This window comes from Balaenoptera acutorostrata, chromosome 3, assembly GCF_949987535.1.
Source record: "Balaenoptera acutorostrata chromosome 3, mBalAcu1.1, whole genome shotgun sequence".
Lineage (NCBI taxonomy): Eukaryota > Metazoa > Chordata > Mammalia > Artiodactyla > Balaenopteridae > Balaenoptera > Balaenoptera acutorostrata.
Window position 1 is genome coordinate 101,219,904 of NC_080066.1, and position 15,329 is coordinate 101,235,232.

Here is a 15,329-nt window from a genome sequence, read left to right on the forward strand (position 1 = left end):
CGTGGAGCCCTCAGGGCAGCTGTCCACCCAGCAGAGGACTCTGGCTTTCTGAGGATCTAGGCCCAGGCCAAAAGCAGTGAGCGTCCCAGGAGCCACAGAAGAAAGGCGCCAGCCTGGCACAGGACCCGCCCCGCGGCCTTGACAGATCGACGTGGTCGTATGTGTTTGATGATTATTGATTGCTGTGTTCTGTGGAAGATGGAACCACACAATCGGATACCAAATGGAGATAAACGATTAGTATTATGTAGATTCGTTAGCTGATAAATTTTATGTATTTCTTTTTAGATCCAGATTTATTTCTTTGAAGAAAAAATACTTGGTGGATTTTGTACATAAATGCGATATGAAGGAGGGTAGAGGAAGACAGTAGTAGGAGCTCTTATCTATTTTCTTATGGTCAAGAAGGGCAAAGAATCAACATTTCTGACTGTTTAGTATTTGCAGTATAATTTTTTTTTAAGAAGTATTTTCTAATATCATTGCCCCAGCAAGAATTCTTTCCTTTGTGGTCCATTATGCTCTATATGGACTTATGTCACTTATTTTACTTAATTTCTTAATGTGTCCATTCTGCCACATCCCTCACCACTAGATTTTAACTTCTTAAGGTTAGCAACAGTGCTGTTTTCAAATGTGTTTCATCCTTCCTAGTATAGGACCTGTCACAATAGGCCTTTATAAATTACTGTAATAAATACATGAATAATTTTGTCTGCTAGCTTACCAGCACATAGGATAAGAGATGAGTACGTATATGCATATGTGGATCTTAATAACTTTCCCCCTAATTGAAAAGTAATACACGTGTTGTAAAAATATTTGAGGAAGTATAAAGTTGGAAATGAAATAGGAAAAATGAATTACTATTCAGAAGTAAGCATTATACAGTTTGGTCTATTTCTGGTCTCCAGAAGTTAAAATGTATTGTGAGAAGCATGGTTGACCATCTGTATTCAGACCTTGGATTCTTAAACAGAGTGTTGATATATTGATATATTTGCTCTTTCTGAATAAATCCTTGGTATAACTGCCCTTTTGCACACAAGTAGGTGTAGAAATAGTAATAATGAAGTTGTGTTTTGTACCAGTTTATGAGTATGTGTCTGTTTTTGCAAGTGAACTCTCTATTGTTATGATTAGTGAGGTAGGTCAGTAGCTGCCTGGACTAGCTCACCAGCAGTCCTGCAGGTGTGTTTCACATTGACAGAATTGGGAAAGAAGAGTGATCTAAGCAACAAATAAGCTTGTGATGTCTGCTTAGCTAATCTGATCATTGTATTTACAACCATTACATAGCATTTACATTGTATTAGGTATTTTCAGTAATCTAGAGAAGATTTAAAGTATGTGAGAGAATGTGCATATGTTATATGCAAATACTACACCATTTTATGTAAAAGACTTGAGCATCCTTGGATTCTGGCATCCACAGTGGGATCCTGGAACCAATCCCTTTGGATACCAAGGGACAACTGTACTCTGATGCTCAAGAGAGAATAGAGAAAGATGGGGGTGCTGTCAGCATGTAGGAGAACTTGAAGCCACAGGAGCAAACAAGAACCTCAAGAAGCAGGACATAGAGTGAGAAGAGGGCTCAGTATCTGACCCTGAGGGTTCAGTGACTTGTAAGAAGAGAGGGGAGGAGAAGGAAAATTCAGTAAAGATGTTGAGAAAGAGTGGCCGTGATAATGAGACACACAATGGGGATAGAATAATGGTGTGTGCACAGAAACGGAATTTTGATGAAAAGGTAAGATAAAGTAACAATATTACCAAGTTCCTATTATATATCAAGATTTGTGCTAGGTGCTTTGTATATATTATCTCAGTTATTCCTTATAACAATCCAAAATATTATTAACCTGATTTTATATGTGAGAACACAGACATTAACCCATTCAGGTTGTCATAGCTGGTAAGTAGAATAACCAGCCTTTAAGGCCTGTCTGCCAACCATACTTGTGTTCTTTCTTGTATACATAGTACCAAATTCTGTAGAAAGTTCAACAGAACCACTGTATTTTACAATATTTTACAATTAGGAAATTGGTTATGACCACTGAGGGGAAAGTTGTCGATGTTTAATGAAAGCAAGAACACAACACTTGACACATATTATTGCCAAATTCTTCAAAGAATAAATTTCAGACCCTCAGTAAAGTAAATATGGTTAATCAATTAATGAGTATCTATTGCTAAATTCAACACAATTCAGAGAATTTGGAGAGTTGAACACATATTAAATTATATTCCTGTCATAAAGTAGTTAAGAACAAAGAAGGCAAAAATAAAAATAAAAATTAGTAATGTCAGTAATAGAGAAGTTAGCGACAAGGGCCTGGGCCCTAGATAGTCTGGCACATTACTAAGCCCCAGGGACTCCCAGACACAAGTGGAAACTGTTTAGCTCAGGCCATTATCACTATCGATGATGGATGTGTAAGTTCAACTCAGGAAATAATAAAATCAACAGTAGCATCACTGAGTACCAGAAACAGCAGCACATAATGTCATTAATCATTTATATTCGTTACTACCCTCAACCCTGTTCCAAGGTAGATAAGCATTATAAGGGATGCTAAGAAATTTTAACAAAATTCTGTGCACACACCATTACTCTGTCCCGGTGGTGTCTCTTATTATCCTGGCCACTCTTTCTCAACGTCTTCACTGAATTTTCCTTCTCCTTCCTTTTCTTATAAGTCACTGCACCCTCAGGGTCATACATTGAGCCCTCTTCTCACTCTGTGTCCTGCTTCTTGAGGTTCTTATTTGCTCCTGTGGCTTCAAGTTCTCCTACATGCTGACAGCACCCCCATCTTTCTCTATACTGTCTTGAGCACCAGAGTATAGTCATCCCTTGGTATCCACAGGGGATTGGTTCCAGGACCCCATTGTGGATACCAAAATCTGAGGATGCCCAAGTCTCTTATATAAAATGGCACAGTACTTGCGTATAACCTATGCACATTCTACCATACTTTAAATCCTTTCTAGATTACTTATAATAGCTAATACAATGTAAATGCTCTATAAATAGTTGCCAGTGTGCGACAAGCTCAAGTTTTCCTTCTTGAAACTTTCTTGAAAATTTTTTTAAAAATATTTTTGATCCACTGTTGGTTGAATCCACGTATGCAGAACCCATGGATATGGAGGGATGACTGTACTCAATATACCTAATGGTCTTATCTACTTTGGATACCTAGCAAACAAATTGAACACAACACGTACGTTGCTAAATAAACTCAGTATTTTCTTTTAAGACATATATTTCCTTTCTCAGTTAATAGTCACTTAAATTACAGTCATTGGCCCCATGCTTTATGTGTGCTTCATGTCACTGTTCACAAGTCCTACTAATTTTGTCTCTAAATCATTTTTGGAGTTTGTCCTCTTATCTCCATTCTTCAGTTCTTTCAGATTAGGCTCCTTCTTCTATTACTCTACTCTCTAGTCAATCCTTCACACTGTCGCCACGTTTATCTTTTTACTTATAAATATCATATCTCACTTGTTAAATTCTTTAGTAACTCAGGAAAAGTGAAAACATATATTAACACAAAACCATAAAGTAAAATTCATAGCTTTATTCATAAGAACCTTAAACTGAAATATCCGTCAACAAGTGAATGGATAAACAAATGTGGCATGTCCATACAATGGATTAAAATGGAATAGAAGGAATGAACTATGGATACACATACAACATGGATGAACCTCAAAATCACACTGAGTGAAAGAAGCTAGAAACAAAGAATACGTATTGTAGGATGCTATTTATATAACATTCCAGAAAATGTAAACTAATGTATACTGACATAAAACAGATCAGTAATAGTATAAAGCCAGGAGTAAAGGGGAAGGGTTGGGCTGCAGAGGCACAAGGTATCTTTTGGGAGTAATCAGTAATCTTGATTGTGGTGGCAGTTTCACTGGTGTGTGCGTTTGTCAAAACTCATTGAATTGTGCACTTTAAATAGATGCAGTTTACTGTATGTGAATTGTACCGCAAGAGTTGGTTAGAAAAAATTTTCTACAGGGAAGGGTTCTCTGTTACCTTCAGGATGCAAGCCACATTTCTGAACAATCTGATCCCAATTTGCTTTTCCATCCTTTTTTCCTTCCACTTCTTGATGTGTGCTTTCAGCTCCAGCTACCCGACACTGCTGACCATCTCCTAATATGCCAAACACTTTATTTTGTTGCCTTGGTTCATATTCTTCACTCTGTCTGAATTGTTCCCTACTACCTTTCTTTCCTTTCTCAACAAAATCAAATATATCCTTGATGAGTAGGCCCTGAAGTCTACTTCTTCTGTGAAACCTTCCCCAACTTTTTGCTTTCATATCACTTTCTTTATTACTTAGTTTTGGTGCCTTAATCTCCCAACAGTAGAGCTAATCTTATTTATTAAACTGGTACATAGTATGGACATATAAAACATTTTTGGTTACATGTTTTAATATTAGATGAACCATTAAAGAATGATGACATGACAATTAGCATTATTGTTAGAAGAGGTTACATGGCTGGTTAAGCTTGGGAATATTACTTTGATGAGTACTGTGGTATAGCTCTCCAGACTAGAGACTTGATTTTGACAATGTACCAAGAAGTTATCAGTCTCTTTAGTATAGACTAATACAGACCAAATTCATTTAAGACTAATATATAGGCTTGAATGCCAATTTGTTGATTTATAATGTAGACCATTTTTGTTAAGTGGATGAGAATGCTTGTTTTTATGGATTAGCATAATCTTTCTGGGTTTGACAGTAACAAGGCAACCTAAGGTTGCTTAGTGGGCATGGGATTGATCATGGGAAGTTGGTTCGAATCTGGTCAGGTTTCTGGGTCTCAGATTCTATATTAACTGTTTTCTGCAGCACATTTATTTGTTTATTTATTTTTAAATATTTATTTATTTATTTTGGCTGCACAGGGTCTTAGTTGTGGCACACGGGATCTTCACTGTGGCATGCCTGTGGGATCTAGTTCCCCAACTAGGGATCAAACCTGGGCCCCCTACTTGGGAGCGTGGAGTCTTACCCACTGGACCACCAAGGAAGTCCCTGCAGCACATTTATTTTTATTTCAGTTATGTCACAGGGTGATTTATTTGGCTATGTCTTTATGCTGCCTTGGTATAACACCTTTTATTCTGGTAGTCTGGTAGCTCAGGTAGGACCTGAGCTTAGCTTTGTGTTTTCTGCAGAGTAGATTGACTATGTGATAGAATGTGATAGATTTTTATCTTTTACAGGTCTCTCTTTCTTCAAAATTAGTAGTATGTTCTGAATGATTAAGGATTCAACAGAAGTCTTACTTATCCTTGGATTATTCAGGGCTCACTAGGTTGGAAACATTTGTGACTGGACTGTAGAGTTGGTTGTCAAGGGTTATTTATTAGTCAGGGTTCTCCAGAGAGACAGGACCAATAGGATATATAAAGATATATAGAAAGAGGTTTATTTTGAGGGATTAACTCATCTGATTATGGAAGCTAAGAAGTCCCACATGCTCCATTTGCAGGCTGGACACCTAAAAAGCTGGTAGTATATAGTTCCAGTCTAAACCCAAAAACCTGAGAACAAGGGGGCCAGTGTTGTAAATTCCACTCTGAGTCCAGAGGCCCAAGAACCAGGAACACTGTTGTCTGAGGACAGAAGAAAATGGATGTCCCAGCTCAAGCAGAGAGTAAATGCGCCCCTCCTCCACCTTTTTGTTCTATTCAGGTCCTCAACAGGTTGGATGATGCTCACCTGCGTTGGTTAGGGCAATCTTCTTTACCCAGTCTACGAATTCATAATCTCTTCCAGAAGCTTCCTCACAGAAATAATGTTTTACCAGCAATGGGTACCCCTTAGCCTAGTCAAGTTCACACATAAAATTAACTATCATGGGTTAGTAAGCTAGTTAAAAAGTGATAATGAGCAAGAGATTAAAGTCCAGGAATGAAGGGCTTTGTTTGTTAAGTTAGGCCTTTATCTAGTTGTAGTGGTGGTGGTGGTCAGTAGTAGTAATAGTAGAAGTAGTAACAGAAGTGGTTATAAAAGTAGTATTAGTGATAACAAAGATTATGATAATGACAGAAGAAAATATTTACTGAGTGCTCACTAGATGCTAGTCACTTACTTATCTGTATTATATTACTCAATGTTCACAATGCATGTAGACTAAGAAGAATTTTATAATTATTTTAGGGTTGTAGTGAACATTAAATGAGAATTATAGAACATTAACACATTTTAAGTGGAGAGTAAATGCCAATTATTATTTTAACAGTGGCTTGACTTAGTTTAGAAAGAAGAACACCAATGACTTGTGTTTGTTTTCATGATCTATAGAGAAACACACACACACACACACATACTATTCAGTACCTTATATTTTCTTTTGGCAGTTAAACAATATATGGTAAAATAATATAACTAAAATTTTGATTTTTGATAACATTATTCACTACCCTATGATCCTATGCCATATTTTCATTTAATGAGGATCACTATGCCATGCTTTTTTCTAGTAATACAATGACTTTTATGAAAAGAAAATGGCTAGGAAGGTTAGAGAAAGGTTACAAGCAAATGTTCTCACAAAGTTGCTGAAATAGGAAAACAAAGGAAATAGCTCTTTTCCTGGAATCCTTATCTAATAGAAAGAATCATTTTATTTTGGGGAGGTTTGGGAAGATGTTTCTCTATCATTTTAGAGGGGAAATTTTAAATTGGCTTTATCTTCAAAGACATGAGAGATTCCTGTTGTGCATTTTTGTTTATTTATTATGGCATCATTTTAGGACATTCGGGGTTATTTTAGAATGTCTCCCAGGTATTACATTTATTTTTATGTGAAACACTATTGTTCTTTTTTGTAGGTTTCCAAGTTTGGAAAGACCAATGTTAATAATGAAGTTATCTCTCTGAAGTAGTTTCTTCTGTACTCCATAGGCTAGGATGACTTTTCTTTTATGCCTATTCAGAGAATTTCTATTCAGTTTGTTATTAGTAATCACCCCCCAGTCACTTTCTTCATATCTGTTTTCTAGATAACATTTCCCTAGTTTATACCTGTGTTGTGTGTGATTCTTCCTTAAGGGTATTATTTTATACTTCTTTACATTAAATCTCATCTTAGATCTGTCCTTTCAAATCCCCAAGTTGTCCATATCCATCCAGGTACTTGATTGATTTTCTTTTCTTTTTAATCCATCCTAGCTTTGTATCATCTGTAAACTTGATCATATTTGAATTTACATTCTCCTCCATGTCATTAATGGCTGTGTTGTATAGACTACTCCTCATCCCTGGGGGACTCTGCTGGATATACTGCTAGATGTTCTCAGCTCTACTGATAATAATTCATTGCTTCCTTCTCATCCTAGATTTCTTTATCCACTGTTCTATACTGTTATACAGGCAATGCCTCTATCATCTCTGCTTCCTGGATGCTCCTATGTCAATCACTTTAAGATATGGATTAAATCATTGTATTCCTTTATCTACTTATACCATTGCTTAAATTTTTTAAAAAAAGTTACTCAACCTGGGAATACATTGTCCTTAAATAGAAATTTCTTGAAAATTTCTATCAAACATCAGTGAATCTTTAAAAATATATCAAGTGAGAAAACATTTTGGAAGTGCTGCCTTTATCTTCTCCATGGAAAATGGTCTCCAGTTATTTGGATTTTAGGTAAAAAGAATAATTATTTCCCCCCAGAGCTGAGAGGGTGACTTAAAGATATATTTTTTTAATATAATTTCTTTTTCTCTGAATGTGGATTGCATTTCCAGTAAGTTATTCTGTTTCAAGGTGGTCTTCTAAATGAAACACAGTTCAGTTATAATTTTTAGAACATGATGCAAAGCCACATGTTATTTATTTTTTAATCATATTTTTTTCTTTATTTTCAGGAAAAAGAAGAAGTAGAGGGAGTATCAGTAGGTGCTATACTCTCTGACTATCAGCATGTTCGAGTAGAAAATGTGTAAGAAAACGTTAATTTGTCCTATATTTTTAAAGTTTATGTATTTTAAGAATGTGAATAAATAAAAACTCAATATGGGATTGACATATATACACTAATATGTATAAAATAGATAAATAATGAGAACCTGCTGTATAGCCCAGGGAACTCCATTTCGCTGTAAAGTAGAAACTAACACAACATTGTAAAACAGCTATACCCCAATAATAAATAAATAAATAATTATATCCAAATAATAAATAGATATGGTATTCTACATGCCCCATGAAACTAAATGTATTGCCCTAAGTAACAAAAGTTGCACTTTTACTTCTTTTCTATCCTTATATCAACACATGAGAAAACTTACCATAAGGAAAAGTAAATTATTTATAATAAAAAATTGAAACAAAGATTTTTTTGAAGTCGAAGTATTATTTTCAATTTTTCCTTATTTGAATTAGTACACCCTTTTAATATCTTAACTTATCATCATTTGTAATAAAAGTGCAGTAATAAAGAAAAAAAATGTATTAAGAAATCTCTTCTTTGGTCCTTAGAATTCAGTTCTTGACTAAAAATATTCATGAGATTGAAATACTTCTATAAAAAGCCATTCAACTTTAAAGGAATTTTTAGAGTGTTGCTCCTCCCATCTCCCCCACCTCCCAAGCAATGTAGTACTAGTAAAAAACATGGTCTGTACAAGTACCAAAATAGTCAACTCCTTTGATCTACTCAAAAAACATAAGGTCAAATGAAAATAATGATTATTAAATGTTGGCTTGGCAAAACACCCCCGAATGAATTTAATTTCCATTTTTAATTTATTCGGATAAATAAAATATTGTGTAGAGACTTTACATGTCATTATATTAGCAAAACAGAAAATAAGGACTTCACTGTTAATCTTGAGCACAATTCGATGTAGAAATAAATGATTTTGCCATGTAAAAGGGTAAATGGAAATAAGATAAGGGCTGTATTTAGGTAATAGTTTCATGTTCTTGACAAAGAAACATTCATATTGACTATCTCATTAAACACTCGCATATTAATAGACTTGAAAACTAGTTTTATTTTTTACTTTATTTATTTTCTCTCTAATTCCACAATGAATTTAAGGCAGTTAAATGTATAGAATTTTAAAAGTAAGTGAAGGGAAAGCAGGACAAAGAATAAATAAACGAAAAGAAGTATGATGATCTCATATTTGGGGGACTATCAGAATCTCTGGAGAATGGAGAGCGGAGGTGGAAGTGGGGGAGGAGGTCAAACGTGTATTTGGAAAAAGTTTTCCTTACATTCTATCTGCCTACATTTGAGAACAGCTGATTTATTGATGGAGATGGATTGCATATCCCTTAGCCATATGTTAAAAATAATATTATTCTCATCAAGTTTTAAGTCATGTTCTCTGAGAATTATTTTGTTTAAAAATCTTTGTTTTTGAATAAGTTCAAACCTACATGGTTCACTGGGTAGCCAAGCTGTAGATAGGGCTGACATCTGTTTATGAAAGCTTTAAGGAGCAGAATGAAAATGTGCTCCTGAGGTGAAGCTGCCTTATAGCAGTATCTAAATGGGAGAAGGGCCCATTGATTACTCATAGGTAGAGGCAAGCTATTTCTCAAAATGCAGTCTCAAGTACACTTCAACACATGGTTTAAGATGCCCAGATTATATACCATAAAGCACATCTGTAATAATTTAATCCTTGAAAATTGTAAAGCAGTGTTATTGGGAGTCTGTTGGTCTACAAACTCAGGTTTGAATTAGCTGATCTTCAATTTGTAGTTAGTGTTGCATCATTATATTTTCAAGGTATAAAGCACTTAATAGATGTCACAAGCTCAAATACAACAGTGATTTACAGAGGAAGCTTATTTCAGCCATGATATTTTAAACTGTTAAAGAATTTAAATAGGTAAAGAAGTATGACTTAAGTCTAAAAATAGCCAAAAGATCAGGGATACCAAAGAAACAATCAAGAATTTTGCAATAAGGCCTGGAAGGAATACAATTTTTTTCAAAAAAAAAAAAAACCTTTTAGCTGAAAAAGGTGGAGAGAAGTTTGATTAGTAGGCATTAAAGACTGGTGATAGGACAGCAAAAACTGTAATGCTTGTGTTACATGGATAGTTACAGTTTTATTATTTTTGTATTTATTAACTGCCTCCACATTGCTTTAGATGCTCAGGACATTTTACAAAGGTAAATTATATACTGATGAAAGTCTCTACATTCAGGAAGATTTTGATTTCTTTGAAGGTCAGGGTATATGTGCATGAAAAAAGGAGTGATATTTCTAAGACCATATATGAGTAAATGACTAAACGTGTGGTACATTTAATAGGTACTGGGATTATCTGAGAAAGAGTTCAGTGTGTGCTGGAGTAGTCAGCCAGGAAACCTTACTGACACTAGGGATGATGGGGTTTAGAGCTATGTTCTTTTAATTTGCAATCTGATCTCAGCCACTTACTCTGTGACTTGAGCAAGGCACTTGGCTCTGACTACCACTTACTGAAGACCTATTTTATCCAGGTATTGTACTACATTTTTTATCTACATTACTTTTAATTGATCAATCAATTAATCTACATTAATTTTAATCAATTGGTCCTCCCTGAGAAAGTGACATTTAAGCAAAGGCATAAAGCAAGTGAGGAAGGTAGGGAACATGGCAAGTGTGTTAGTCAAGAGTGAGCAGGCCAGGGGTGGCGGGTTGGAGTGAGAGGAGAGTAGTGGGAGATGAGGTATGAGAGCCAACCAGGGTGAGATCCATGTAGGTCTAATTTACTAGGAGTAATGGGGAGAGTTCTGAGCAGAGAAATCCCATGATCCGTTTATGTTTTAAAAGGGTCACACTGGCTACTATATTGAAAACTGATTTTAAAAGGGCAAGAATGGAAATGGGAAGAAGTTAGGAGAGATACTGGTGGCTCAGACCAGCATTTTAGCAGTGGTATTGGTGAGGAGTGGTCATATTCTGCATTGTGGTAGATTGGATGTGGAATGTGAAGAAAAGAGGAATAATGAATGACTTCACCTTCTAATATTTTAATCTTCTCAAGAACTTTGGAAGGAAATATTTTTGTCCCTAGGTATGAACTGGGAAACTAAAGGCCTGGAGCTTAGCTCTGACTTGTCAAAGTCATGCAGGTAGTGAGTGTAGAAGGAGGTTTCAAACTCAGATTTGTCTGGAATCCAAAATCTGCATTCTTTCTACAGCAACATAATGTAAAATACGTAGTACAATACCTGCAGCATACTAGGTATTCAATGAATGTACTTTTTGTTCTTACTATTTTCTTTTCACTCAGTCGAATTCTTTTTTTTTTTTTTGCTGTCTTTATGATTATGCTTGTTCTTAATTCTTTTTGTTTGTATTAACATATCTTTATTTTACCTTTCTTCTCTTTTTTATTGAAGTATAGTTGATTTACAATATTATGTTAGTTTCAGGTGTACAGCAAAGTGATTCACGTATATATTTTTTTCGGATTCTTTTCCATTATAGGTTATTACAAGATATTGAATATAGTTCCTTGTGCTATACAGTAAACCCTTGTTTATCTATTTTATGTATAGTAATTTTTATCTGTTAACTCCCATACTTCTAATTTATCCCTCCCCCTCTCAGAGTCAAATTCTTTAAAAAAAATTTCAGTTATTAGATAAGAATAATTCATATAACCATAGGTATTATAAATGTAATCAATATATAATTATTTTATTAGGATAAATGTATTTGCCTGTGCTTCACAATTTTGATACCCAAGAAAGTTCTAAAACAAGAATAAACATCCATTAGCATTTGGAAGCTTTTTTGCATAGATTTCTAAACTTAGAGTCTTACTAAAATTAATATTTCTAATCTGCCTGGAGATTTCATTTTTATCTGTTTATGCATAGCCCATGGAAATTAAATATATTTATGTTGTATATATAAACTTCATTATGCAAAACATGTTTTTAAAAGTATTTTATATGCTAAAATCCTTGAGAGAAGCAGTATGTTTAAAATCAAAGTAATTGCTGTGGGTCCAAGTATAGAACATTAAGATATCATCTGATTTTTTAAAAATTATGTTATAGGTGTAAAAGGCTTAATCTCCAGCCTTTAGCTTACCTTTGGCAAAGAAACCAGGAAGATTTGCTCCGAGAGATGATATCATCTAACGTTCAAGCAATCATCATCAAAGTAGCAGCTCTAGGTATGTAACCAGAATTCCAAGGGAGCTGTCTGTTACCACACAGATAATCTGAGTTCACTAATAAGCAATTACAAGTAAAAAGGAAGAATGACTTAGAATATAAAAATGTGGAGTCACAAGCTGAAAAAATTGAGTAAGGGGAAGTTTTAAAATGGGCTTTTGATTATTAACCAAAGTGATTAATAGTGAGCCTCTTTTCTTTTTTTAGTATATAACTACCTCTAAAACTGGTATTATATTGTGGTCCTTCAATTTAAGTTCTTTTTATAAGATATGGAAATCATATTCATAGGAAACAGAAAATATAGTTTGATTTTTTTTGAAGCTTTTTAAAATCTGTATTTGGTATAACACATGATATTTTCCTTGTATTTTTTTTAACATACTTTGAATAATGCTGAAATAGAAGGATTGTCTTTGTGGTATCAGAAATAAGCCGCGTAGTGGGTTTTTGTTGAGGATGATGAGAAATTCATGTTTGAGAAAATGTCGTTTGATCAGTTAGCATAGACACAACAGGCAGGTGGTAATCTGATTCAAAAATGGATATTACATACAAACACATTTAATTTGTTGCTTTGAATTTTTATAATTATATTCATTTTCAAGAAACCATGGGATTTGAGCCCAATTCATTTATTGCATGAACCTATTACAGTAAATGCCCTGGAGCCTCAGGGTTCTCAAAGCCTAAAACATGTACCTCATTTGAGAGTGTTCACCTTGCTGATCTCTAAAATAACAAGGTCCAAAGCTGTGGAAGATTTCACAGATGAATTCACATTTTAAACAGCATTAAAAGGAAGATTCCATAATATTTCTTCTTGGTAAACACCAAGCTACTCTCTTCTTGTGGAAGTTGAGGTGTTATCTTTAGTGGAATGCCTCATTTAGAGAACATGCAGTTGATCTCCTTAGCTGTTAAAAAGAAAAACATTGAGGTGGTGTTGTGTTCTCATTTTTGAGAAAATGTTGCTCAATAACTCTTATGATTGAAGTTCTCGCTACAGATATATTTGTCATATAAGTTTCTATATGAATATATACAGAATATGCTCTCTCACTTTCTTTGTCGCTTGCTCTCTTTTGGATTTTCTCAGATTGCATAGTTCTGTAATGAAGTTCATGTGACACCTCACTGGACAGTACATATTCTGTCCCTTTTACTACTAGAAAATGGAATGGATTAGAACCCTGAGAGATCCTGCCCCGTTAGAAAGACAGAGCAATAGAATATGACCTTACTGCCACCTTTATTATAGTATGTGGCTGATATTGCTTGTCTTTTCATTTGTGTGTGTGGATGTGTGTGTGCCTCTCTGTAAAGGTTTGGGATGGTGATTAACTGTATTAAACTTTTGGCTAAAATATGAAACTTAGATAATTTGTCCTTGACATCCCAATGACAAAAGTATAGATCCGATTTGAACATTTACAGCACATAGTTTCTATTGATTGCCTATAGGTGTGCAAAGATGAAAGTTATTCTCAAGAACACTATTAAAGAAAGATTTGTTGAGTGGCACATTCCTTGTAAAGACGCAAACATAAATGATGCAATATAGGTTTCCAAGCTTCCCCCCACACACACTTTAAAATTTTCAGAAAAAGTTTTAAACAAAAAATGGGACATTAGGACCTTTCCATTCACAGAGGGGGTCAGCAAAGTTTTGTGGCCCATGAGGTTATGGAACGGTCTTATAAAAGGGTTGATTCTATATGGACGTATAAAAACAAATTTCGAATAATTGTGTTACACAACCTTGGTGTCTTGCAGGCGTGAGTGAACTCGTGAAATTTTCACATTAACGGCTTAGTGCTTAAAGGAGTTTCTGGTTTTTAGACTTATTTAAAGAAGTGTTTCCACATTGGACTTAAGAACAATCCTGCCTTTTTGAAATATTTATTTTTAATTGTATGAGTATTACATGAAAACATTCTTGCCATGTAATGTTAAATTTTCATGGTTACAGAAAAGATTTGATGTGTTTTCTATCTGCTCCTCTGCTGCCAATGATTCCCTTTCCCAGAGACACCCATCAGAGTGATGCTGATCATCTTTTTAAATCACTTTTTTGGTATGTGTATATGTAATATTTAAAAAGCCATAAAACAATCATAGTACTTCTACATAGAAATATTATATGAAGAGTATCTTACTCTGTGTATTGATGGGCAACTTGCCTTTTTTCACTCAACAATATGTTTTGGAGACTTTTTTTTTCCATGTCAATAAATGTAGATTTACTTCATGTTTTGTTTTGTTTTTAATTAACCTTTTATTGAAGTATAACATAAATACAAAAAATTGCATTCTTGTGTCCAACTTGATGAATTTTCAAAAAGTGAACATATCTATGTAATCAACACCCAAATCTAGATATAGAACATTGCTAATATCTCCCTAGTCAATACTTGCCTTGCCCTCCCAGAGGTAATAGCTCTTCTGATACTTAATACCGTAGATTGGTTTTTCCTGTTTTTGAATTTTATATGGCTGAATCATAGAGCATAGGCTCCATTGTGTCTGGCTTCTTTGGCTCAACATTATGCTTATGAGATTCATCCACGTTATTGAATGATGCAGTAGTTTGCTCATTTCTCCTTATAGTGTAGTGTTCCATTGTAGGAGTAAACCACAGTTGAATTGTCCATTCTATATTCGATAGCCTGTGGGTAGTTTCTAGTTTGGTACCATTATAAATAGTACTGCTATGAACATATAGTGTCATTTTGTACATTTTCTGCCCCAGACCTAGAACATCCATTTCTTTAAGAAGACCTTGGGTTTTTTTTTAATGGGGAATGATATATATGTATGTGTATATGTAAAACCTCAGGAGTTCATGATATTTTGAATCAGATTTAGGGCTATATAAGGACTGTAATTATTCTGTCTTCCATCTGTGCTTTCTTCCACAGTGAAAAATATTCTTGATTCTCAAGGCCATAGGAGATGTTATTGATTAGAAGATCCCATAATTACTGGGAACAAAAGATCAAGTAGTAGGTCTGTAACCCATTCTTTCCAGTAACTGGGGTAAGTCCCCTGGAAAAAAAGGAAGAACTCATATAATCTCCTTATAAACATTAATTACAGATGTCATGGCAAAAATAAACAAACAAAACAAAAT

General features: G+C 34.5%; 1 protein-coding gene across 2 annotated transcripts in view; it reads left to right on the plus strand.

Moving 5' to 3' along the window:
* DPH6 (diphthamine biosynthesis 6) overlaps positions 1-15,329 on the plus strand; it is a 171,995-nt gene that overhangs the window by 94,673 nt on the left and 61,993 nt on the right. For both annotated transcript variants that reach the window (XM_007180438.2, XM_007180437.2), the window contains exons 4-5: positions 7,923-7,996; positions 12,077-12,195. In XM_007180438.2, the coding sequence (XP_007180500.1) occupies positions 7,923-7,996; positions 12,077-12,195 (193 nt within the window). The remainder of the gene's footprint in view (positions 1-7,922; positions 7,997-12,076; positions 12,196-15,329) is intronic.